This window comes from Thamnophis sirtalis, unplaced genomic scaffold, assembly GCF_051295495.1.
Source record: "Thamnophis sirtalis isolate CommonGarterSnake01/CBP01778 unplaced genomic scaffold, rThaSir2_p1.2 scaffold_8, whole genome shotgun sequence".
NCBI classification, from domain to species: Eukaryota; Metazoa; Chordata; class Lepidosauria; order Squamata; family Natricidae; genus Thamnophis; species Thamnophis sirtalis.
In genome coordinates this window covers 59,362,641-59,388,933 of record NW_028261388.1, presented here as the reverse complement: position 1 = coordinate 59,388,933, position 26,293 = coordinate 59,362,641, and the positions used below count along the sequence as shown (strand labels likewise).

Sequence of the window (26,293 nt, the reverse complement as noted above, 5' to 3'; positions counted from 1 at the left end):
AGGAACGCCAACTTTTCCTCGAGCGTCATCTCGACCGTCATCTCGACCATCCAGGTGTCGAGACACCCATCGACCATAAGTATCTACAACTCCACCTGGTCGATGTTCGTCAAGTGGTGCGAATCAGCTGACATAGTGGCAACGGAGGCCTCAGCACCACAAGTCCTGGAATTTTTATAGGACGAATTGGAAAAGGGCCTCTCTCACAATACAGTCCATTGCCAGGTAGCAGCGCTTTCCACCGTGCTGGCAGGGGAGGGACACATATCTCTCTTACATCTTCCGGTAATTAAGAGATTTCTTAAAGGGGCAGCAAACCTCCATCTCCCTACCATTCATAGGTTTCCCACATGGGACTTACCTCTGCGTACGGTCAGCCTGCACTTGTTCACGCTCAAATTTGCATTTCTGATTGCCACAATATTTGCCTGCCGCATCTCAGAGCTGGGGGCTCTATCTTCAAGAGGGAACCTGTGCATTTTTCACCAGGATAGAGTTGTACTCAGATTCAACCCCACTTTCATTCCAAAGGTGAATATCCCTTTTCACAGGATGCAGGAGTTATCCTGCCGGACCTTTTTCCACCCCTCTCACAGGATAGAGAAAGACTCTGGCACAGGCTGGCTATTCATTAAGCTCTCAGGATCTATCTTAGACACACAGCATTGATTCATAGGTTGGAGGCACTATTTATTTCATTCCAAACAGCGATGCTGGGAGCGATGGTTACCTTCATAACAATTGGTCGTTGGTTACGGGGGGGGGGGGGGCAATTGTCAGGGCATACAAGGCTAAGAGTCGTCCTCCACCTCTGGGAATTATGGCCCATTCCATCAGGAGCGCTGTCACTATAGCAGCATGGGCAACTAGGGCTCCTTTCGAGGATATGTGCAGGGCAGCCACTTGGGCAATGTCATCGCCCTTTATCCAGCACTACCAGCTGGATGCCTTTGCATCCGCAGAGGCGTCTTTCGGACACGTGCTTCAGCAGGTTGTGGCCACCCTGGCCACTCCAGACTAGGTATGCTTATCCCCTCCCTTAGGACGGTAGCTTGGGTATGTCCTATCAGTGGCCCCTCCCGCAGTTGGTGCCTACCTGAACGTTGTTTCTCAGGATACTGCAGGAGGGGCCACATCCTGCCCTACCTATGTCTGTAGCGAGTTAGGGTTGGGGGCAGCCCAGTTGTCTTTTTTTTTGTCATTTCAGATCACTCTCTATTGCCGCGACCTTGTTGAAAACTGGGAGCCAAGAGAGGGAATAGAGACGTGGCTATAAAAAAATACCATTTCGTCTCCGGACCAATCAGGATGTGATAATAACCCATCAGTGGCCCCTCCCGCAGTATCCTGAGAAATGACGTTCAGGTTTTCAAAGTAGAAGGGCTCTTGTCTTTTTCTTTTCTTTTGCTTCTCTTGCCAAATTATTTTCCAAAACCACCTGCAAAATGCTGTTCATGCCCTTGAGTCTTTATCAGGTTTTATAAACAAGAGTCCAAACCCTTCCGTTGCAAAGTCAGTGAAGCCAAATAGAGAAGAACAAAGGATACATTGTTTAAAAAAAAACAAAAAAAAACTTCAGGCTTAGGCTTCCAAATGGCAGATTTGATTATTATTTTTATGCTTTTTCCTTAAGTATCTTTAATATGATTTTATAACAAATAGAAGGAGAAATTTGTTAAAGTAAGATTTTTTTTTAGTTCAAGCCAAAAGAGCTTGAAGTTAAGGTAGTAAAAAAAAAATAAAGGAAAAAAGATCAGTCCTTAAACTTCAAGCGGAGAAACAGGAAACGTTGCAATCACTTCAATCCACAAAACATCGTTACAAGCAGGAACAACAAACTTTTTAAGGCAGTCTAATAGGGATTAAATTTGTTGCTTTGTTCTTGCTTAGAGGACTAATTTTTTTTTTTAAAAAAAGAGTTTCTTAGGGCAATCTTGAGAAAGAAAAGAAAACCTCACCAGATGGAACGCTTTCACTTCTTCTCTTCCTTTGGGAGCCGTCTCCGATTATGTCAGCCTGGGGGCTGCCTGTTTGCCCCCGGTTAGAAGCGCTACCCTTGGGTCGATCAGAGACTTTGTGATGTCCCTGCGACCAGCAAGGTTTTCTCTTCCCAGTCACAGTCTCTTCGGGACGGTTTAGGTCCTGCCGGACCGTCCAAGGGCAAAAGTGACATCGGCGGACTCGGACTGTCGAGCCCGCATGATGTTCCGTCATGACATTGGCTCCTAGGCTTCTGTTTAAAATTTAAAATAAATATAGATATATCCCTCAAAAACTAATCACAGGCTAGAGTGGCAGATCCCTTTTTCTTTTTTTCTTTTTCTTATATTCCTTTACATTTTGAAAAATGGATCAATATTCAGATGAAGAAAACTTACTAATCCCAAACATCTTGGCTGGACTCCAAAACATATAAGAAGGACTTGAGAGATTTGATACGAAATGGGATAGTCTATGGGGTATCACAGTAAAAGAGGAGGGAGTTGGAGCCCCAGAGATTAAAGAAGAGAATGAAAATACAGAAAACAAAGACTAGAAGCTAGATGAACCCGTTAATGGAGTAAATGTGAGTGAAAGTGAAAAGAAGGGAAGCTGGAAAAGTGACTTTGACAACTTGGAGGTTTTTCCCAAAATCCAAGCTGCAAGAGAAAAAAGAGAGCAAAAAAGATGGAATTAAGAAGACAAACCCATCCAGAAATAAGTTTGACAACCAAAGTTAAGCCTATTTTAATAACAACTCAAGGGCAATGAAACTATATGAGAGATCCTTCAAACTACAAAGTGCGGAGGGAAGTTTTAAACTCTGAAAAGGTGCCAAAAAGAGAATTGACACAACTGCTGACGAAAGAGAAAGGACTATTTTGCTACTGGAAAGACACTGGTTGATAATGCTAGTCGATGATAATAATCAGCTAACTTTTGATGATTAATAAATAGGGATTTTAGTATTTTGTATTTTCTAGACTGTTTTAGATTATCATTGAATGTTTATTCATTAACATATAATTTACTATTATGTTAATAATGAAACAATAACCTTAATTAGGATAAATAACCGGGCCACAAATTGTAAATTGAGATTTGGCGAAAAGTCTTACAAACCTTATAAACTTTTGTTTAGATCTTGTTATGAAGGTATATATAATTTGGACCAGAAGAGAGGAGACGTGTTATAAACAGTAAACAATTGGTTTTTTCTTTTTTCTTTTAACTATAAGAAGAAGGAAATGTTAATGCATACTTTTGGTGATTATTAGCTAGAAATGTCAATATCTCTTAGACTGTTTTAGATCTTAAATGGTTATTTTGTTAACCCTTATTAATAAGTTTCTGCTTAGAGATAGTTATAAAGGTAAATCTCTCTCGGGCCTGTGGAAAGGAGAGGTGAAAAATAAATACTCCTTAGCTAATTACAATAATAACAAAGAAATGTTAATTGATAATATTCAATGATACAAGCAGGTGCGATCCACTAGCAAAAGTAAAATGGACAGAAGCGTTAATTTGTGAGTTTGGGGGTGGGGGAGGAAGAGGAAATGTTAGATATCTTTTTAACAATGCCAGTAGGTGGCTGTGTCCTTAAAACTCTATTAAATGAAAATGGTGGTATAGTGATAGTAAAATATATAAATTCTAAAATGTACAATTTAAACTGAATGAAATATATGTGATTATGGAAGAAATACACGAAATATACCTGTAATCAATGGATATGCTTTCTATAAGATGTAATGAAAGATTATTTTTTGTGTGTTTTCTTTCAATAAAAACAGTAATAACTTTTTAAAAAAAGAAATGACGTTCAGGTAGGTACCAACTTTCGTTTAATCTTTAATATCCAAAATTACTAACATTTGAAACAATAGAATAGTCTGATGTAATTTTGGGGAGGAAGTTTATCTTAGAAAATACAGGTAGTCCTCAATTAATGGAGGTAACTTGAACTGAAACTGCCTTTCTAAGTGATATGGTCATAAAGTACAATGTGATCTGATCACATTGCTTAATGACGACAGTTCCAGCAGTCCCCAATACACTGTTAATGGAGGCTTTCACATGATTGCGCCTTCCTGCCAGCTTCCATATTGCCTTTGCTTGTGGGAAATTGTGATTGTCCCAGCAGGGAAGTTGCAGATAGCATTCATGAGTCTGTGGGATGCTGTGACAGTCAGGAATCCAAACCATCTGCCTAGTCCCTATATTGCAGTCATGTGGCCTCAGGGGCACTGTTCTGGCCAGAACTTTGAACACCAGTCATAACTACCTCTCATTCAGAACTGTTACAAGTTCAGACAGTTGTTGAACTGTTAACAAGAACCACTAGTATAAGCAAGCAATTTACTTTCAGTTTTGTCTTTCTGATGTAAATGTTACAATTTGTCTTTAGACTATTTTAGATTGATTGTAGTAGTAAAAACTGAAACCATCTATAGGCAATCTTTGAGTTCCAGCTGTAATGGACCCAGCCTATCATTATTGTAACTTGTGATGGTCATAAATTGGGTCACCTATGTGAACAACCTGATTTTATCACCTTTTTTGCAGCCATAAAGCAAATGTGGTAGATGCAAAGCAAACCAGTAGCTCGCTATGGACAGTTTTGCCCAAAATGGGAAGTACATGCCAGTTTGGGGCAAAACTGTCCTAAAATATAGTCACATCTCTGCTGGATTCTACAAATGACTGCAAATGCAGCCTGTTGCTAAGCCCTCTAAGTGTGGTCAGGTGATCATGGTGTGAATAGCTGTCAGAACCTTGAATCCAGGTTGTAAGTACCCTCAGAAATGTCTATTATAACTTTGAACACTTGTGAAGTAACCAGTGGTTAGTACACGACTAATTGTCTGTATCCACCAAAATTTGTTCTGTAACATTCATTAAAATTCTTTCACATAGTAGGACAAGTTAATACAGCTCAAAATATGTTCTAAACATCAGAATATTTAGTTTTCACCATTCTGTGTATTAGTGTGTACCAATTCAAATAAAATACTTATTAAATAATTATAATGTGACATACTCATCTTTTTTTGCCAAAAGTTTTTTTTATTTTTTAAAATACATATAAAATATTCCAAAGTATATCATTACATTTTTTGAATATTCAATAATATATCAATTCCTCTTGCCATTAAACCTCTTCAATTTTTATTTGCTCTTCTGCTTTCCATACACCATATTATAGTCTATTTCATCTTCAACTCTTTTCCTCTGCCTATCTCCTCCTCCCTACCTCCTTTTTTCCCCTCTGCCCCCTCTCTCTTCTCCGCTTCCCCTTGCTCTCTCCCTCTCCTCTCCTCTTTCCACACCTTCCCCCTCTCCTTTTTCTCTCCCTTCTACTTCCCTGCTTTCTCTCTCTTTCCGCTCTTTATCTCCCTTCCATTCTCTATTTTGCATGGTGTATTTCCGCCTTTTAGCAAACCCAATTTAATTTCAGTGGCATTAATAATTATATTCCCAAAGAAAAAAGAAAAAAATATTTTCCATATTGCTAGCTTTTCTTTTAAAGGTATACCTTTATACGTATTCCATTTGTTTCCTCTCCCCCCCCCCCCGGGTATCAACCTCTTTTGGACACAGTGCAAGACATTCAAATTTCCGCCTATCCTCATAATACTGTTCCATATGTATATATCATTAAGCACCCATATTTTTCTCTCATAATTTTAACTCTATATTATTAGGTGTTATTTCCAAATTTTCCCTCCATTTTCTCGCCTCCTATAGTAACTTTCCCAACTAATATTTTTTTGTTTGTCATTTCACCTTCCATTATTAATACATATCAGCTAGCCTACTATCTTTATTCACCTTAGTTACTTTACCTTTAATTCCTTTTTGCTTGCAATCCTTTCTATACCATACACACATATTACATTTCAGTGTTGCAGTTAATTAACTGCATTTAACTGCAATTAATTAAATTAAGTTCACAATAGCATATGCTTCTCCACCTTTCTCCTCTCCCTGATTTTTATTATCTATGTGCATATTTCCCTTCTTCCTCTCATCTACCAATTTTTATTTTCCCTTCAATTTATTTTTAAAGTATCTTAAATCCCAATCTCTGAACTTCTCCTTTCTCTTTCTGCTGTTTATATATTTTCTTTCCTATGTTTTTTGTAACTTTTTGCTTTTTTCATTCGTTGTACCCTCTTCAAGATTTCCTTTTGTCTCCCTCAACCTATTTCCCCTTTTTCTTTTCTTATTATATTTCCCCCCTGTAATGAACTCTTTTCTTTCTTTCATTGTGCTGCCTATCTGCTCCGTTTTTTTCTTCTTTGCCTTTCTTTTGTTTTTTTATTGGGACATGATCTACCCTTTTCTTTGTGCCCCTATTAAATCCAATGAGATCCTTTATCTGCTTATTATTTCCCTCACTCATTCGCTTTTTCTATGTTTTGGCTTTCATTTCTGCTTCTTTCCATAATATCCTTTCTCAAGGATAGGATACTCTATCTTATGTTGATATCTTAACATTTCCAAGTGTTTTGTGATGATAGTATTGTTTTTACAACGCCAAATGAAGTTTTCCTAAAATATAAAACAAACACAAGAGAAAAGAAAGATTGTTGGGTCATAAAATTGAACCTTATGGAGTAAATTCATTTATTTTAATTGTTTACTTCTGGAGAAATATATTTCTTTAGATTATTTGGGACTCTTGTTGGATTTATAAAAAATAGACAATGTTTTTCCTTGAATGACATTTTTATATCTCCAGGATAATATTTAAAATAACACATATTGAATTATCTTTCAGATTATGCAATGGTCTCTGCAAAATGGCTTGTTCTTGAGTTGGAGCTTTTTAAAACAGATCTACGCTGGTACTTCAACTTTATTAAGCCGACTATAAGTTTTTCTCTCTCAACAACTACATAAACAGACAAAATTGCAAAAATCTGCCCTGTTTCGAGTATGACAGCCACAACTCGTGGCTCTCCAGTAGGAGGGAATGACAGCCAGGGACAGGCTCCTGATGGACAGTCCCAGCCTCCTATCCAGCAGAATCAGGTATGCTAAATATGCCTTTGCAATGTATATACTTGCATCTGAATATAACAGAGAATTCTAATTAGGTCTTTTACAATTCTTGTTGTTATATGAAATTCAGAATTGATAATAGAGGGCTACTGTTGGCTGCAAATACAGATAATTTTTGCTTAATGTCCATTCAACAAACTGTTCTAAATTACTATAGTGCTAAATGAGTGGGAACAGGTCCTAACAGTTGTGGCCATCACAGCTTTCCTGGGTCATATAGTGATTTGAGCCTTGGCCAGCTGGGTTGTAGTTACAATGTTGCAGTGTCCTGTGATCACATTTTTCTCCTGTGTGCTGCTTGGAGAATCCAAGCATGAGTTAAATTCTGTCCCTCTGCCCAATGGACTAGATTCAATTTTTCTGGCCACGCCTCCTGGTCTCTGATATCCAGTTTTTCAATTCAGTCCAGCCCATTTGGACATAACTTAAAGAGTCTCCAGATATTTATTGTTTAGAGCTTTGAGTTTTCAGCTGCAGTATTTGATTTTTAGTTTTACTTACTTAGGTGTAGATTGTAGTGGTTTTCTTTGATCTGGATCTGTTAAACTTGTAAAGGGAGCAGTGCTTTCCAAGCATCCTGGGCTCTGCTCGGGTGCTGGGAATGTGCAGCCAGCTGGCTCTCTACCACTGAGATTGTCCACTTGGCGATCTGTGCAGCAAGACACACAGGCGCTTCTTGTTGGCTTTGGTAAAGCGTGAAGATTGGAACGGCTTCCTTTTGTTGGTGCCGAGCAGTGTGGCTATTCCCTGGGCGTGGCCATTTTGAGCCAGCCATTTTGGAGCGCCCATTTTGAATTCCCACGCTCATTTCAGTAGCAGCTTAGGGGCGAAGAGCTTTAGTGTGGATCCAGACCAGCAACAGCGAGCAGGGAGGCAATCTTTCGGAGGTCTTCGCAGCAGCCACCTCCTCATCGTGCCTCCTGCCGCTTGGCTATTGAGCCCTGCCAGCCTTCCTGATCTCAGCAGTGTTGTGTCCACTTTTGGCCCATGCTCAACCTGCCTCACACAGCCCTCAGGAGTGTCAACATCTATCACCCGATTCCACCTTTGGCTGTTGGTGTTTGGACAGCTATTGTCACCTATGGCGGATGAGATCTCCGAGGCACCTGAACCTGCAGGCCAGTCCACCATCTAGGTGGGGCCCTATTTTAGAAAGGCGGGCAGGGCTTCTAGGGAGACCATCAAGGGAGCCAGAGCCAGCAGAGGCCCTGCTCTCTCAGTGGAGATGCGCGAAGTAATTGCCAAGGCGATCTCCCAGGGTATAGCCAAAGGGCTACAGAGGCATGAGGTACAACCACCTTTATCCCAACCAGTGCCCCAGGCTAGCAAGAAGCATGCTCGCCCCCACAGACCTTCTTCCCTGACTCTGTTGATGGCTAGTGCAGAGTCAGTATGGTAGGCTGAGGATCCTGGGGATGAGGACTTGTCAGAGGATGAGACCATGGTCCCTGACAAGCCTGCCTTTGCTGGGCTATTCAAGCCCACTCTATTCAAGTCTATTCTATTTAAGGCCAAAGTGTCCACTCATATGGAGGTGGGGGTTGCCCTGGACCAGGGTACTAGGGATTCGGCGGTTCCTAGCAAAGGGTTGTTTGATGAGAACGTTCCGGTGCAGGAGATTATTCCCTCACCCAAACTTTTCAAGGACGTGGTCCAACGTCAGTGGGTGCAACCAGGGACCTTGGCCACCCCTGGGGGTAATGACAATCGCCTCTATTCGGTGGATCCCAGCATGGAGGACATACTTAAGATTCCCTCTGTCAATCTTCCGGTGGCGGCTCTTACCTCTTCCTCATTGTTAGCATCTGACTTGCTGGAAGGTCTTAAGACAGAGGACAAGAGAGCTGAATCGACTTTTCACAAGACTCATCAAGCCACAGCATGGGCCATTAAAGCAGCCACCTTCGCCTCATTTTTTAATAGGGCCACCATACCCTGGCTTCGCCAACTGCTCACCAGACTGTGCCACAATATAAATAAGATCGTGGCCACAGTGGAATATTCAGCAGATGCTACCTGTAATGCAGCAAAGTTCATTTCACGTGCTATGTCATCCAACGGTACATCTTGTCAGCTCTTATGGCTCCGCCATTGGAACGTGGACATGAGATCAGAATGGAAACTTGCTTCCTCCCCCTTCAAAGCTGTTTGGGATACTCTAGACTCCGTATTGATTGAGAACAAGGACAAGCAGAAAGTGATGCCTTCTGTGTCCCATAAACTGGACCGTAGATGCTCTTCCTACTTCCACTGACAGACACCCCTTCAGTCTGACTCTCAACCTACCACCTCTTCATCTCAGCATCTGTACACACAAGGAACGGATCACGCTCAAGATAGGCAGCCTGTCTAATTTGGTTCTGTATTTAATAACGGCAGCAAGACTCTTGGTGGCGCAGTATTGGAAGAAGAAAGATTTACCTACAATTCAAGAATGGACTTTGAAAGTTATGAACTTAGCCGAAATGGCCAAAATCTCAGCATATCTCAAAGAACATTCAAACGAGAGATATAAACGAGACTGGAAAAAATGGATTGATTACATAAAAAGTAAATATGGGACTAAGAAACTCCAGATAGCTTATGCTTAGTATCAGTAATAATTTAAATTGTTTAAAATTTGGGTAACAGTAAGAAGCTGAGTTCAATGTAGAGATATTTTAGACTGTGATTGTTCAAAAGTTATACCACGTATGGTCTTTGGGAAGTCGGGGGGAGGGAAGGGAGGTGGGGATTTAGGGGGAGGGGGGAGGGGGGAAATACAATATGTGTTAAATTCCATGATTGTATTTGTATACTGTGGCTTTTCAATGTTAGTGCGAAAATAGAACAAACCGAATATACTGGAAGGTAATAGATACCAAAGGAAAGAGTCGAGTGAAAGAAGAAGGAGGGTGGAGAGGGTGAGAGAGAGGAGGAGGAGAAGGGAGGGAGGGAATGGAGAGGGAGTAAGGTTAGAAAGAAGGGGAGGGGAAGTAGGCGTAGAGGGGTGTGTGAGAAGGAAGAATGAAAGTTGGAGGGGGTTGAAAGAGGGTGTATGGCAGGCCAAGGTGGTATACTGGGTTTGTATTGTAGAGGGCATTTTCTATACAAGTGAGGGCCGTGTTTATTATTCAATGTTATATGCCCTGATTAAGCACAGTGAATATGTGATTGTATAGAATGAAAACATAATAAAATATATATATTAAAAAAAAAAAAAAAGATAGGCAGCCTGTCATCAGCCCTTCTCCTGTCGGTCCTTTTGAGGAGGGCCAACAGACCATTCCGTCGGAATAAGTGACCACCATCTCAACCCTCCCAGAGGGCAGGAGATTACCTCAGATGTGTGGGTCCTTCAGACAGTTCCTCTCTCCCCCCTGCACCACTTTATCCGTTGCTCGACTCCCAAATGTCCCACCAAGAAAGGCCTCATGGAGGCCGAGATTTGTCATCTAAGGGAGATAGGGCCATAGAACCAGTTCCCCCCAGGGCAAGGGCGCGGGGTTCTATTCCATTCTATTTCTGGTTCCCAAAAGCTTGTGGGGGGGGGGGAGGTGGAGAGCAATATTAGATCTAAAAAAGTTAAATGAACATCTGGCCTACAAGAAATTCAAAATGCAGTTCCTACAATCCATCCTGGGCTGCACTCAAGAAGGGGGTTTCCTGATGTCAGTGACCTGAAGGAGGCATAGCTGCATGTGCCCATCAGACCCACGCACAGATGCTACCTGAGGTTCTTCTTTGCAGGGTCCCACTTTCAGTACAAGGCCCTTTTGTTCGGCCAGTCATCAGACCACAGGACTTTTACAAAGATCCTATCAGCAGTGGCTGCGCATCTATGGGGGTGTCCGATCAGCTTCCAATGCTATCTCAACAACATCTTGATTCAGTCGTTGTCACCAGTTCAGTTGGCGTGCAACCTGCACAACACCATGCGAATGCTACAGACCTATCAACCTCGACAAAAGTCACCTGACTCCTGTCACCAGACTTTTACATCTGGAAGCAATGATAGACACATCCTCTTGCCACGTATACCTGTCTCAGGACCACATTGCGAGCCTTCAAGAACTTGCCCAACGAGTCCGCCTCTCCCCCAGCGCACAGGTGCTGACACTATCACAATTACTGGGAAAAATGATATTGTGTCTATCAATAGTTCCTTGGGCGAGACTGCACACAGGAGAACTGCAGTGGTTTCTGCTCCCAATACAGAAGGCCTATGCCAGGAACTCTCCAGTCAGGTTGCGACTTCCTCCCAAGGTCATTAACTCCCTCAGGTGGTGGCAGTCCCTGGTTCTGATGAAGGGGACTTTCTTCAAGGAGCCTGCTCAGATTACCATCACGAAGATTGCCCATCTTTACAATAAAGTTGCACAAGGTCAGTGGTCAGCTCAACAACTCACTCACAACATCATCTGGTTGGAGCTGAGAGTAGTAAGACTTGCGCTTCGAAGTTTTCAAAAGGACATCCATGGCCACCAAAAACATAGCAACAAAGGTGCACATAAACCGCCAAGGTGGTACCAGGTCCATATCTCTCATGTTAGAGGCAGAGGCGATCGGTCAATGGGCAGAAAGACATCTGGAATCCATGTGAGTGGAGCACGTCTCCGGGGTGAACAATGTTTAGGTGGATTGGCTGAGCAGGACCACCCTGCATTATTCAAAATGGCGTCTACACCCACGACTCTTTTCATCAACTGTTGCATAGGTTCAGCCGTCCCCTGGTCGATCTGTTTACCACTCCAGAGAATGCCCATCTCCCTCGCTTTTTCACCAGGTATCAGTGTCTGGGTGGAAGGATACTCCATTGATACTCCATTGTCCCTGGCCTCCGGGGCAGGTTTATGCCTTTCCCCCATTGCCACTCATTTCAAGAGCGATCAAGAAGATACTGGAGGAACGGGCGGAGGTTCTCCTGGTGGCACCCTACTGGCCCAGACAGGCTTGAATCGCCGACCTGACCTACCTTTCCATTGCACACTCCTGGAGAATTCCCCAGGAGTCTTATCTCTCAGTCAGGGGATGGTTCACCATCCGGAGCCCCAGTGGCTCAAACTAACCATCTGGCACTTGAGAGGGACCTCCTGAAGAGGGCGAGGTTCTCCACCAGGGTCATCAGAACCATTCAATCCTCCAGACACCCTTCTACCACCAGCATCTATGACACCACTTGGGCCACCTTTGCTCGCTGGTGTGTTGAACATCAAATTCAGCCTGCGGCAGCTTTGCTCCCACAAACCTTGGAGTTCCTCCAAGAAGGCCTTGATAAAGGTCTAGCTCCTAACACATTGCGGCGCCATATCCACTAGCTGCGTTATCAACCAGGCTTTCATCTGTCATGCACCAGATGCTCAGTAGATACCCTGAGGTCCATAGTTTCTTACATGGGCCTTCCAATTTAAGCCCTCAGGTAGTTCACTGCTACCCCTCACGGGATCTCTCCACAGTTCTCAGAGCGCTTACCAACATGCCCTTTGAGCCTCTCCACAATTCTTCTTTGCAACACTTGACTCTTAAGATTGCTTTCTTTGTCGCTATTACGTCGGCCCGCAGGATCTCAGAGTTAGCGGCCCTGTCAGTCTGGGATGATTTGTGCATCATCCATCCAGACAGAGTTGTGCTTCATCTTGACCCATCCTTCCTGCCGAAGGTCAACTTGTATTTTCATCAAGCCCAGGAAGTAGCTCTTCTAGACTTTTGCCCGTGTCCAAGCCACCCGAGAGCGTCATTGGCACTCTCTCAACGTTCTCAGGACACTTAAGAGGTATCTCAAACATATGGCCTCCTTTCATCATTCTGAAGCCTTGCTTGTTTCTTTTCAATCTGTATCCATGGGCTTAAGGTCACCTCGTTTACCATTGGGAGATGGATCAAGGCTTGCATTTCTCTTGCTTACGAACAGCAGGGCAGACCAGTTCCTTCACGCATAACAGTGCACTAGATGCGAAGTGCGGCCACGATGGCAAGCTGGGCCACCCAGGCCTCAGTTGAGGAGATCTGCAAGGCAGCAACTTGGGTGACCCCATCATTATTTGTCAGACATTATAAATTGGACAAATTTGCCTCTGCAGAAACTGCTTTCAGAAGAAGATTTTTGCAGAGCGTTGTTTCTACGTCTTCATAGGGTTGGGTTGTCTTCTGTTCCCACCCTTGGACATTTTTTGCTTGGGTATGTCCCATGCTTGGGCTCTCCAAGCAGCACACAGGAGAATAACCATTGGCTTACCTGAAGGGCTGTTCTCTGTGTGCTGCGGAAGAGTCCAACCCCACCAGGGGTACCTTTTTTCCATCGGAACGGACCTATCCTCATCTATTAGACTCTATGGATCTACTATGATAAATTTGTCTTCCACGGAACCATGCCTTCATTGAAAAACTGAATATCAGAGGAGACCAGGAGGCATGGCCAGAAAATTCAGTCCAGTCCATTGGGCAGAGGGACAGAATTTAACCCATGCTTGGACTCTCCTGCAGCGCACAGAGAATGACCCTTCAGGTAAGCCAATGGTCATTTCCATTTCCAACCTTCACTGCTGGCTTCTGACAAGCAGTCAGTGGGAAAGCTGTGAGGAGATCACAAATTGGAATTGTGTATCTGTGGGAAACTGTGCCTGCAAGTATTGGCCTAATACTGTGATGGCAACCTTTTAGGGACCGACTTCCCAAACTGCAACCCAAAACCCATTTATTTATTGTAAAGTGCCAATACTGCAGTTTATTAGCCTGAATAATAAGGTTTTACTACCAGTGGTGGGATTCAAATAATTTAACAACCAACAGCTTCTTCCAAGTGGCTGGGGAGGTCATGTGACTGAGTGGGCACGGCCAACTCTATGTCACTCATGTGGATGGTGCCTGTATGAGACAGGCAGGGTTGGGGAGGGAATCCAGGGGACACTCCTGTGGGAGGGGGCAGGAGGAAAGAAAAATCCAACCTGTTTATCTGTGCGTGTGCAGGTTTGTGCAGTTGTGTGTGTGTCTGTGTGTGTGTGTGAGAGAGAGAGAGAGAGAGAGAAAGAGAGCGCATCACTGCCAGCCCTAGATCTCTCTCTCTCTCTCTCTCTCTCTCTCTCTCTCTCTCTCTCTCTCTCTCACACACACACACACACACACACACACACACACACACACACACACACATTAGATCAGATTTGTCTCCCTCCCTCCCTGCTTTAGATAGGCTTAAAAAGTCTGCCAAGGCCAGCATGCTGCAGACGCCCCTCACTCGCCCCTTTGCCTGGCTTCCCTTCTCCGCAGTCGGTGCTCTCTCACGTTCTCCCTCCCCAGTCTTTCCCTTTCCAAGCCTGCTGTCAGTGAAGCTGAGCACCGGTGAGGCCCGGCTTTTTGCCTAGCTTTGTCTGGCTGTCAGGGGGTGGGGAGATGGATGGGGGCCTAGAGAGGAAGCCTACGTTAAATTAGACTGGAAAAGCTGGCTGCAAGGGGAAGAGAAGCCGGGTGAGCCAGACCCCTTCTCCGTCTCCATTCCCACTGCTGGGCGATCCCGTGTGAAGAATGGGGACAGCAGAGAGGGGAGAGTGCGAGGTTGCTGCTTCTGGGATGAGGGGGCCCAGGAAGTCCCTGAGTCAGCTAACCCGGCTTCTCCTCTTATAACTAACTTTCCCAGTCTAGCTTGATGCAGGCTTTCTCCCCAGGCCCCCATCTGTTTTCTCCCCATTAGCCAGACAAAGCTAGGCAAAAAGCTAGGCCCATTGCATCTAGGACTCTCAAAGCCAAGAATGAATGCTTGTGTTGTAACTAGCCCGGATGCTAGATCGGCCCTCTGAAAACTCTGTCTCTCAAGCCAGGCGAACTTTTGCACACTATTCACTGAGGCGGAGGCGGTGGTGGGATTCAGCCAGTTACCACCTATTCGGGAGAACCAGTTGTTAACTTTCTAAGCAGCTCGAAGAACCAGTTGTTGGAAGAAAGCTCATTTTGTTTTTTTCCACTTTACAGGGCTAATCCTAATATAGCCTAATTTTTATTGCCCTTCTTACAGAAGATGCCTCTTCGGTTAACCCTTATTCCATTGTAATAGCTAAGGCAAAGCACCCATCGACTTGAGGAACGTTGAGTTGGCCACGCCCACACAGTCACATGACCACCGAACCCCCATCTACCCAGCTGGTCATTAGGGCAGAGAACCGGTTGTTAAATTATTTGAATCCCACCACTGGGCGGAGGGTAAGGTGGAACTAATAGAAGTCCACAACAAATAAAGAAAAATGATGAAAATTGAATAGTTCATAGAAATCCATAGTTTCCATTTCAGACTTCTTCACCTGATTCTTCAAATGAGAATTCCCCAGCTACTCCCCCTGATGAACAGGGTCAAGGTGATGCCCCACCACAACTTGAAGATGAAGAGCCTGCATTTCCACACACTGACTTGGCAAAATTGGATGACATGATCAACAGGTTTTTTTAAAATGTTTTTTTAATTTTTAAAAGTTCTAACAGTGGTGCGGTTAACTTCTGTTGGCATTTTGGATTTATTTCAGTAGCTTTTAAACAAATACATCCACTTCTTGTTTACCAATTACCTTGGTTATTGATTATTTGAAATATGACAAAACATTTAAAAAAATACTTAAAAAAATACAACCAATGTGTACATTTATGACTAAATTTTATATTCATGACAACAATGCATGCTGGAATAAGAGGAATGCTGGTGTAGTTGTATGAGAACTTGATTTATATGAAATGACAGAAACCCAGTGATCTTCACAGCATCTATCTTCTCTCAGTCACATATTCACTTAACGACCTGCTCGTTGGAATATAACTCAGTTTCTAAACAAGGAGTGCATGTAAAACATGACTTGTTTACAAAGTATAGTATCAAATTATGGCAGATTTTTTTCTATGTGTTTCTGAATGTATGTATCCCTGTATGAGGGATACATGAGTGGGGAAAAACTAGATGTAATGTAAAATGAATTATATTCTTACGTTTTCCTAGACCTCGATGGGTTGTTCCTGTGTTGCCTAAGGGGGAGTTAGAAGTTCTTCTAGAAGCTGCTATTGAGCTTAGTAAAAAGGGTAAGCTGAAAAATAAAACATTAAGAAAAATGGATATAACTAATATTCCTGGCTAAATTTTTAAATGGTTTACCTGTATGAATTGGGAATAGTCTTAAACAGACATTACCTTAGTGCCTTTGTATTCCTGTTTCTTTTGTAACCCCTCAAAAACATTTAGTTTTTATAAATCTACCTTCCATCCCCAGCTATTAGTGTTCTGATTATATTTTCTTCCAGGTTTTGGGATTTTTCACGTTAAAAATCCTGTGGTGTTAAATTTTTTAGATTTACTAAAGAAACTAGCACTTATTGAATTTGGATAAAGTACAAGAGATATCTAAGGCTAAAAAGTGCTTTAAATCTTGAAAAAGATTCTGAATGATCTGTTGTCATTGGTGTTTTGAGGATTGAAATTCCATAGAAATAATGTTATTGTTTTTTTACATAGGTCTTGATGTTAAAAGTGAGGCCTGTCAACGATTTTTCCGAGATGGGTTAACAATTTCTTTCACAAAAATACTTACAGATGAGGCAGTGAGTGGCTGGAAATTTGAAATTCATGTAAGTTGGAGTTAGCTACTCATATAATAAACAAATCCAGTGTGCTTAAAAAAAAGGGGGATTTAATTTCCCAAGCTCCCTGGCTTTCTAAACTCAGTAATTTCCAATTTTTTGAATAGGGAAATACTTTTGCAGTCTTCCTCATCATAGTAATTGTATACATGTCATCAGGTTGACAGTGTGGGGTGTGAAAATATACAGAAGAAAAATATGGGATGTAACATGCACAGAGAGTCACTGGGTAGCTGTTTGAAAGATAGGGAGAACAGTAGGAGCTTATAGAGAACAGCTATGGCAAAGTGAGGACATTTATAAGAAACTTACATGATAGCAGGTAGGCTCAATGCAGGATAAAGGAATTTGGTTGCAGACTTTGCTTTAAATCAGGAGTCCCAACCCCCAGGCTGTGGCCCACTACTGGCCCTTGAGCCGTTCAGAACTACGCTGCGGAATTGGTGGGCGAGAGTGTACACCCCCACATGTATGAGCAGCAGGAGAGCGTATGCACACACACTCCATTTGTGCAAGTAGCGTGTACGCATGCCCGCCGCTCACACAAATGGAGCTGTACATGCACACTTTCCTGCTGCTTACCCGGAAGCATCCCCTGCCACTGGGCCGCAAAGCTGGAAAGGTTGGGGAAGTCTTCTTTAAATGGTTCAAATACAGGCAGTGGCAGACAGGGAATTTTGCTTTCACAATCAGATTTGAGCAGTCCCCCAGATCTTTGGAAATTTGTTGGTAAAAGTTTTCAGTAATCAAAATCCAAAGCAGGATACAGAAGCATCATTGGGCACAGTATAATAGTCTCAGTATCATAGGTATGTAATCAGCTGGTTGGGGTCCCAGGGAGCAGATTTCCACAGGCATCAGCTCAGGTCACAGAGTTCTGAGTACCATTGCAGTTTTTCTCAATAAGAGAAGTCAAGTTTCCTCTATTGCAAAAAGTGAATTCTGGGTCTGGATGGTCTTTCTGGTTCCTCATCCTATGGGAGGGGGCACAGCTAGTCCTGGTGATTGCTGAGTGAACCAGCCTCATGTCATTTGAATATTCAAAGCTTCCACAGGCTGAAATTCACTTAGCAGGCTTCTCTGAGTTAGAGCTGACCATGACATGCAGGAACAGTGACATTAATGAGAAAAATCATGCATGTAGTGACTATGCTGGATGGGAGAGAAGTGTCATTGGAAAAAAAGGGTTTCCCTTGATCCCCTAATATTTTTCTTTTCAGTTTTCTACCTAGGCAGTGGAATATTTTTTGGTCAATGGTTGTGAATAAGCAGTGTGACTGTGTTTGTTTTATTTGCCATGTTTGGTGCGTGTCACAGACCCCTTATAAAAATTGTGTAGTTCCTCAGGGACCCTTTGTCTACAGTTGGGTAATTGTTAGTTTAAACCTAAAACACACTGCAGTGTAGCAGTGTGTTTATTACTGTAATAAGATTAGTGACAGAATTTGAATGCAAGGCAGAATATCTAAAATCATTTTCTTTTAAATAGAGATGTATCATTAACAACACCCATCGCCTAGTAGAACTTTGTGTGGCAAAGCTGGCCCAAGATTGGTTTCCTCTTCTTGAACTTCTTGCAATGGCCTTAAATCCTCATTGCAAATTCCATCTTTATAATGGTACACGTCCCTCAGAAACTGTTCCTGCTGGAGCTCAGCTAGCTGAAGATGAACTTTATGCTCGTCCTCCAGACCCAAGGTCACCAAAGGTATGTTGATTGAAATTGGAACTATAGATGAAATCTCTGAAAAGTAATTTCCGGAGATAAGAGAAAACTACAGAAATTGCTTTGTTATTTGAGTCAGAAAAACTAGAATTTGTGCATTTATTTCAACAGAAGCCTATGCAAAGGGTTTTTAGAATATGATTTCAGTCTAATATTTAAGTAATGATATCATTGACAATTTTGATAATTCAGATTCTTTTTGTACTGCAAATAGTACTTTTTCAGAGTATTAAATTGAATAACAGTGGTTGTGGATAAAGCACTTGAATGCTTGAATTAGTTGTTATTCTCGATGCAATTTAATAAATTTATTTTAGCTAAATTAGATTATGGAACCTAAAATAAATAGATTTTTAAATATAATCCTGCCTTTGTTTCTGACTAAAATAAAATAAAAATAAAATACTTATTCTGCCTTTAAAATGTCATAATTAAAGATTGAATTTTATGTTATATAATTTTTCAAATTTCAATAAAGTTTAAAGGATAGTACTAGGAACTAGGTAAAGGTAAAAGAATGATTTAAAGATACTGGCATCTAATTTAAATCAAATATGTTGAGCAACATCTGTGATGTAAATATGTGTTTTGGTGGTAGAAATTACTTGTAAAGGAGAAAACATTTTTTTGCAGGGTTGGTTAGTAGATCTCATCAACAAGTTTGGCACCTTAAATGGATTTCAAATCCTACATGATCGTTTTATGAGTGGATCAGCACTGAATGTTCAGATTATTGCAGCTCTCATCAAGTAAGTTCTTGTAAGGAAGTGTTTGGAATTTTTCGTCTGAACAAAAGTAACTCATTTTAATTCATATATCTTTCTGTATATTGTATGATAAAGTTACTATTATATGCACTTTTCTACACTTCTCAAAATGCAAAGAAGATTGCACAGTTCTAAATATAAGAACATGATAATACATTGTATTAATAAGTAAACTCAGAAGGTGGTTTAATATCTAATAGTGGATTTGACCCTGTAGAAAACATTTCTTTTCTTAACAAATCAGAATACCTGGTTTCTCCTAGGCGCTGCTTGGAGTGTCCAAGCTCGGGTTTACTTCAGCTTGCTGCCCAAGGACTGAGTTGATTTTTTTCTGTTGTAGCTCCGCCTCCTGGTTGCTCCAGAGGCTCAGTTTTAAAAAACTCAGTCGCCCAACAGGACGTATTTCCAGGGGCTCCAGTCCTTGTGCAACAAGCTGGACCCCAATTTAGTATTTCCTAGAGAGTTTGTAGCTCCTTTTTGCTAGTTTGGATAGATAGGTTGTAGTTAGGGTAATTTTATCCTGCTTTTCTACTTCTACGAGGATTCTGCTTTAATCCATCGCGCAGGCAGGCTCCCTGGGGCGATCGCAGCCCAGCCTCCACCTGGGCTGTTTCTAGGTCGGGTCTCTCCCAAAACGCCTGTTCAGTGAGTACGTGGGGGGGGGGCAGGCGATTTGGCAGCTAAAGCCTTCCTGAGCCCCTGACAGGAGCGCTAGGCTCCGTGCCGGCCCGACAATGCTCCAGGCGTGCGCAGCAAGAGAGCCTGCCATTTTAAACAGCCCGTTTTGGCGCGCTTTCGTTTCCAGGCCTCTATTCTTGCCGTGCAGCCTCCTTTGATCAGTGGATCACCGCGGAGGGCCGCCTTAAGCCCGGAGCCTCACGTGGGGTGCCCACGCTGTCTCTTGCCCTCCTTCTCCTTCTAGCGGCCGCAGGGAACCCAGGCTTCAAACCCCCGCCTACCTGCCTTCAGCGCGGATCCGCAGGCGCTAGGCGAATCCTCTCAGCCAGCTCCAGCCTGCCTCTGCTCTCTTCAGCCGGCTAGGCCTCTGAGCCTTAAAGGCCCAGCGTGTGGATCAGGTTCTGGCCTACCCCAGGCCTGGTCTACTGCCATTGCCAGAATGGAGCAACAGCTTAATACTATCAGCATGGAAGAGAGGCAAGGGGAAAAGACCGGGCCCACTCCCACTAAGCGTAGCAGGCCCAATCCATCGGGCAAGGGAGTTGGGGGGGGGTATTTCCCCAGGGGAGAAGCAGCCTAAGGCAGGCTCGGCCTCCAAGGCTGAGGAAAAAATGGCACTGCGCCGTCAGAAGGCCCTGGAGAAACAGTTCCAGAAGGCCCAGGCCGCACAGTGCAAGATTTCTATGGAGTCATCCCCCAACGAGACCGGGGGTGGGTCTCCCAGGGGTGAATCCCAGCAAGGGGAATCCCCTCTAGGCCCAGGCAGTGAGGACTTTGGGTTCTCCCCCAACCCTCATAGGGCTTCCTTGGGATCCCCTGCCCATTCCATGGCTATGGATTCCCTAGCAGACATTGATTCAGGAGCTGAGGAGGAATCCTTAGCTCCATCTCAATTGGAGCCCCCTCCCCCGCAGGGTCAGGAGTCCATCCTATCCAGGGCCATGGAGGAGGTGGTAGCTCAGGCCATATCCAAAGGCATCTCAGATGGCATGGTACAGCTGGCGGCCCAGTTGCCCTCTGTGGCGCACAAGCCAGCTACCAGTCAGGCCAAGATTCCCAAGGCCTCTGAAGCTAGGGCACCCTCTCCTGCCCCCACGGGTCTTAGTGAGGTGTCAGATCAGGAGGAGCCTGAGGTAGAGGTTCCGGTCCTATCGGAGGATGAGGAACCTGCTGCTGAACAGGACACGGGCTCAGCCCTATTCAATCCGGCCATGTTTAAGCCCCTCCTCACGAAGGCCAGGGCTGCAGGCCCCCAGATGGGTCTCCCAGCCCCCGCAGCAAAGCCTGTATCTGATCCGGTCACGGGTATAGTCATAGGGCCCCAGGACCCCGGCGCAGGCCTTTTTAATGAGGTTCCTCCGCCTTTGGACCTCGTGCCGGCACCCCAGTTATTTTTGGACATCATCCAGCGACAATGGGTGCAGCCGGGGACTCTAGCCACTCCCAGTGGGACGGAGAGGAAGTTATTCACCATGGAGGCTCCCCTGGAGGAGCTCCTCAAGGTCCCTCAGGTGGACGATCCAATTATGGCTCTCACATCCCCCACTTCCCTTCCAGCCGAGTTATTGGAAGCCCTCAAGGCAGAGGACAAAAGGGCAGAATCTGCGGCTCTTAAGACACACAAGGCCACCGCCTGGGCCATGCGTGCTTCCACCAGCTTTTCTTATTTTGGCAGGGCAGCCTCTTCTGGCTCCGCAAACTGCGGGCTGGGCTCCCGGCAGGCAACTCCAGGACTAGGCAGGACATCACCAAGATCATAGCCGCCGTGGAGTATTCTGCTTACGCGTCCCTGGCCGCCACCAAATTTTCATCCAGGGCGCTGGCCTCGAATGTCACCTCGAGGCACCTGCTGTGGCTCTGCCACTGGCAGGCTGATGTTAAAGCAAAATGGAAGGTGGCTTCCGCCCCCTTCAAGGGGGGTAAGCTGTTTGGAGAGGCCCTAGATCCATTCCTCACCGAGAATAAGGATAAGCGCAAGGTGCTCCCTCCGGTCACAAAAAAGCATGAACGGAAAGGTCAGCCCTTTCGCAAAAATTCCTTTCGGAATAGCGAGCCCTCCACTTCCACTGCCGGTCCTAGTCGAGCCTACGGTGCCTCACAGGATCGCGCCCAGGATAGACCCTCCTTTAGAGACAGAGGGAAGCAGCAGGGTTTCCGCAAACCCTTCTGGGGAGGCTATTCCAACAGGCCCGTTAGGAAGTCAAAGTGACCGTCACAGGGCTCCCCCCATAGGCGGCCGGCTTCAGCTCTATGCCGCCCAGTGGGAGGAAACCACGACGGACAACTGGGTCAGGAACACGGTCCGCCACGGGCTGACCCTTGAGTTCCTGTCCTTCCCCCCGAGAACCTTCCTCCATTGCCCTATCCCCAGGTCCGCCCACAAGTTACAACTGATGAGGGTGGAGATTCAACACCTTTTAGAGATAGCGGCCATAGAGGAAGTCCCCAGGGGTCAAGAAGGCAGGGGGTTTTATTCCATCCTCTTCCTGGTCCCCAAGTCATCAGGGGGGGTGAGGGCAATCCTGGACCTCAAGAAGCTGAACAAGCATCTGGCGTACAAGCGCTTCAAGATGCAGTCCCTCCAGACCATCCTGGGCTGCATCAGACCGGGCGATCTGCTGACATCGATCGACCTGAAGGAGGCGTATCTGCATGTTCCGATCCACCCGACGCACCGCCAGTTCCTGAGGTTCCAGTTCACCCATCACCATTACCAGTACAGGGCCCTTCCCTTCGGGCTCTCGTCGGCCCCGCAGACCTTCACCAAGCTGCTGGCAGCTGTAGCCGCACGACTCCGGTCTCTGTCTGTCAGATTGGAATGCTACCTGGACGACATACTTATCCTCTCGTCGTCCAGGGGGCAAGCCCAAGCAGACCTGGCCACCACCATCAAGGCCCTGCAGCTTCACGGGTTCTCCGTCAACCTCACCAAGAGCCATCTGAACCCGACCTGCAGGATCCAGCACCTCGGAATGATCATCGATTCTGAAACCTACCAAGTCTTCCTCACTCAAGAGCGAGTCGACAGCATCTGGACCCTAGCCACCACCATCAAGGCCCTGCAGCTTCACGGGTTCTCCGTCAACCTCACCAAGAGCCATCTGAACCCGACCTGCAGGATCCAGCACCTCGGAACGATCATTGATTCTGAAACCTGCCAAGTCTTCCTCACTCAAGAGCGAGTCGATAGCATCTGGACCCTGGTGAGGAGCATCCGCTCCTGCACACGCAAGAACTGCAATGGTTCCTGCTCCCTCTCCAAAGGAAGAAGGCCAGCAACTCCAAATGGGTGGTACGGGTCCCACCGAAGGTCCTCCGTTCCCTCCGATGGTGGCAGGCGGAAGCCCTCCTCAAAGACACATGCTTCAGGGAGCCAAAGCGGCTGATAATCACCACAGACGCCAGCCTCTTCGGCTGGGGTGGTCATCTGGGAACAGCGGTGGTCCAGGGCAGGTGGTTGCATGCGGAGCTCGCCCACAACATCAACTGGCTGGAGCTCCGGGCCGCAAGACTCACCCTGCGCCACTTCCTCAACCAGGTCAGAGGCCACGATGTACTGATTCTGATGGACAACATCGCCACCAAAGCCTACATCAACCACCATGGCGGCACACGGTCTCTGGCGCTGATGTCAGAAGCAGAGACCCTAGGTCGCTGGGCGGAGAGTCATCTGGCGTCAATACGAGCAGACCACATCTCCGGCGTGGACAACGTGACAACGGACTGGCTCAGCAGAAAACCACCCAGAAATCGGAATGGCGTCTGCACCCGAGACTGTTTTACCAGCTGTCTCCAAAGTTCGGCCACCCGGTTGTCGACCTGTTTGCCTCGCCGGCTAACACCCAACTTCCCAGGTACTTCACCCGGTTCCATTGCCCAGGGGCGGAGGGCACGGACGCTTTAAGATCCCGCTGGCCCCCGGGTCGGCTGTACGCCTTCCCTCTGCTCCCTCTGATACTACATGTCATTCGGAAGATTCTGGAGGAAGCTGCGGAGGTGCTCCTAGTCGCTCCTCACTGGCCGAGGAGGACTTGGTTTGCCGACCTGGTCAGCCTGTCGGTGTCCCGGCCGTGGCGAATACCTCAGGAGCAAATCTCGCTCAGCCAGGAGGTCGTACAACATCCGGAGCCCCAGTGGCTGCAACTGGCCGTCTGGCACTTGAGGGGGACCTCCTGAGGCTTCATTGCTTCTCCGACAGAGTCATCCAATTCAGGCCTCCAGACGGCTGTCCACCGTCAGAATCTATGAGGCTACGTGGACGGCCTTCTCCAGTTGGTGCCTCAACCATCACCTTGTGGCATCCTCCGCGACCATTCCGCAAGTCCTGGAATTTCTTCAGGATGGTTTGGACAAAGGGCTTGCGCCAAACACTCTCCGTAGACAGGTGGCTGCCCTGAGCACCATTCTGTCTTCTGACACTCAACTTCCGATTTCACGACATCCTCAGGTAAAGGGATTCCTGAAGGGGGCGTCCAACCTTTGCCCGCCCACCATTAACAGGTACCCTACCTGGGACTTGACTGTTGTTCTGCAGGCATTGACCGCATCACCCTTTGAACCGTTGCGGACGGTGGGCCTACGCCATCTTACGCTAAAGACCGCCTTCCTCATCGCCATCACCTTCACCCGCAGAATTTCGGAGTTGGCCACCTTGTCTGTCAGAGGCGACCTTTGCATTTTCCACTCCGACAGAGTCATATTGAGACTGGACCCTGCCTTTGTCCCGAAGATTAACACCATCTTCCACAGAGCGCAGGAAGTGATACTCCCTGACTTTTGCCCTCGTCCCAAGCACCAGAGGGAAGTCACTTGGCACAAATTGGATGTACAGCAGGCGGTGCGTATTTACATCAAGCGAATGACTCCTTTCCGTAAATCGGAGGCCTTATTTTTGTCATTCCAGCCGGCCTCCATGGGGAAGAAAGTCACGTCCTCTACCATTGAACGCTGGCTCAGAGTGTGCATCAAGATGTCTTACGAGACTCAGGCCAGACCGGTTCCCTCGCGCATAACAGCACACTCTACGAGGAGCGCTTGACCTCAGCCGCCTGGGCTACGCAAGCGCCAATTGAAGAAATCTGCCGTGCTGCGACGTGGTCTGGTCCGTCTCCATTTATACACAACTATAGACTGGACACTTTCGCCTCCACTGAGGCGTCTTTTGGGTGGAGAGTTCTACAGAGGGTCGTGGCAAGCACCGCGGCCCCAGACATTTCTTCTTCCCTCCCAACTTCGACATAGCTTTGGCATGTCCCGAGCTTGGACACTCCAAGCAGCGCCTAGGAGAAAGACCATTGGCTTACCTGAATGGTCGTTCTCGAGGCGCTGCGGAGTGTCCAAACCCGCCCTTAAGGTGGGGCCGCGAGGTGTGTTCTTAGCACCTTCATGTCTTGGACTTGGACTAGTTCAGTCATGGACTATTGATCTCCTTCATTTTTTAAAACTGAGCCTCTGGAGCAACCAGGAGGCGGAGCTACAACAGAAAAAAATCAACTCAGTCCTTGGGCAGCAAGCTGAAGTTAAACCCGAGCTTGGACACTCCACAGCGCCTCGAGAACGACCATTCAGGTAAGCCAATGGTCTTTTTCTATCTATTCCCATTTGCTGCCAAAAATAGTTTTGTGAAAGAGGTAATTTAGAAATAGTTCATATCAGTTTGTTCCAATTAAAGATTTGTTTAAAAAAATACAATGTCATTGAGGCTACAATTCAGTTTTCTAAACTATTATAAACTGCACCCTATTCTAACTCTTGCTATCTAGGAGCTTTAGTAATTTAACTCTTCCTTAATGTACAAACTACATTAGTGTCTGGGGTGCGATGGCTTGGTGGTTAAAGACATTGAGCTTGTCACCTGGAAAACTGACAGCCCGAGTTCGAGACCTTGGCACTGTTTGATGGGGTGAGGTCCTGTTATTTGCCCCAGCTCCTACCCACCTAGCAGTTCTAAAGCATGCAAATGTGAGTAGATAAATAAGTACCACTTCAGTGGGAAGGTAACAATATTTCATGCATCTTGTCATATAGTTGTGCTGGCCATATGACGAAAAAAATGTCTTTGGATAACACTGACTCCTTCAACTTTAGAAACTGAGATGGGCACCACCCTCTAGAATCGGGCATGATTCGAGAAGGGAAACATTTACATTAGTTTGTAGAAGACTTTGATATTTCTTTTCATTTTACTCAAGCAAGTAGAATTGTGCAGTAAATAATTCCCCATAGTTGATGGAGATAGCATTCAGGAATGGGTTAATTCATCAGTATCCAATCAGACTGAGTCTGTAGTTGTGACATCATAGCTTTTCTGCTAGCTCCTCCCAGCTTTAGACTCCATCAGTTCTTGGACGTGTTTTTCTCTGTTCTCTTACAGATTAGGCTAGAATTAGGATAGGCTTAGTGTTTAAACAGACTTTTTCTCTTAACTGCTCCCTTTTAACATCTTGTGGTGCAGGGAAAGAGGTTTTGTTTTTAAAATAGTGATTGG

General features: G+C 45.4%; 1 protein-coding gene across 1 annotated transcript in view; it reads left to right on the top strand.

Annotated features, from left to right (window-relative positions):
* Positions 1-26,293, top strand: part of USP9X (ubiquitin specific peptidase 9 X-linked) — a 197,140-nt gene that overhangs the window by 36,442 nt on the left and 134,405 nt on the right. Inside the window, exons 3-8 of the mRNA XM_087721771.1 lie at positions 6,764-7,017; positions 15,308-15,453; positions 16,001-16,080; positions 16,511-16,623; positions 18,125-18,343; positions 18,995-19,110. Coding sequence (XP_087577897.1) covers positions 6,922-7,017; positions 15,308-15,453; positions 16,001-16,080; positions 16,511-16,623; positions 18,125-18,343; positions 18,995-19,110 — 770 coding nt within the window. The 5' untranslated portion in view covers positions 6,764-6,921. The remainder of the gene's footprint in view (positions 1-6,763; positions 7,018-15,307; positions 15,454-16,000; positions 16,081-16,510; positions 16,624-18,124; positions 18,344-18,994; positions 19,111-26,293) is intronic.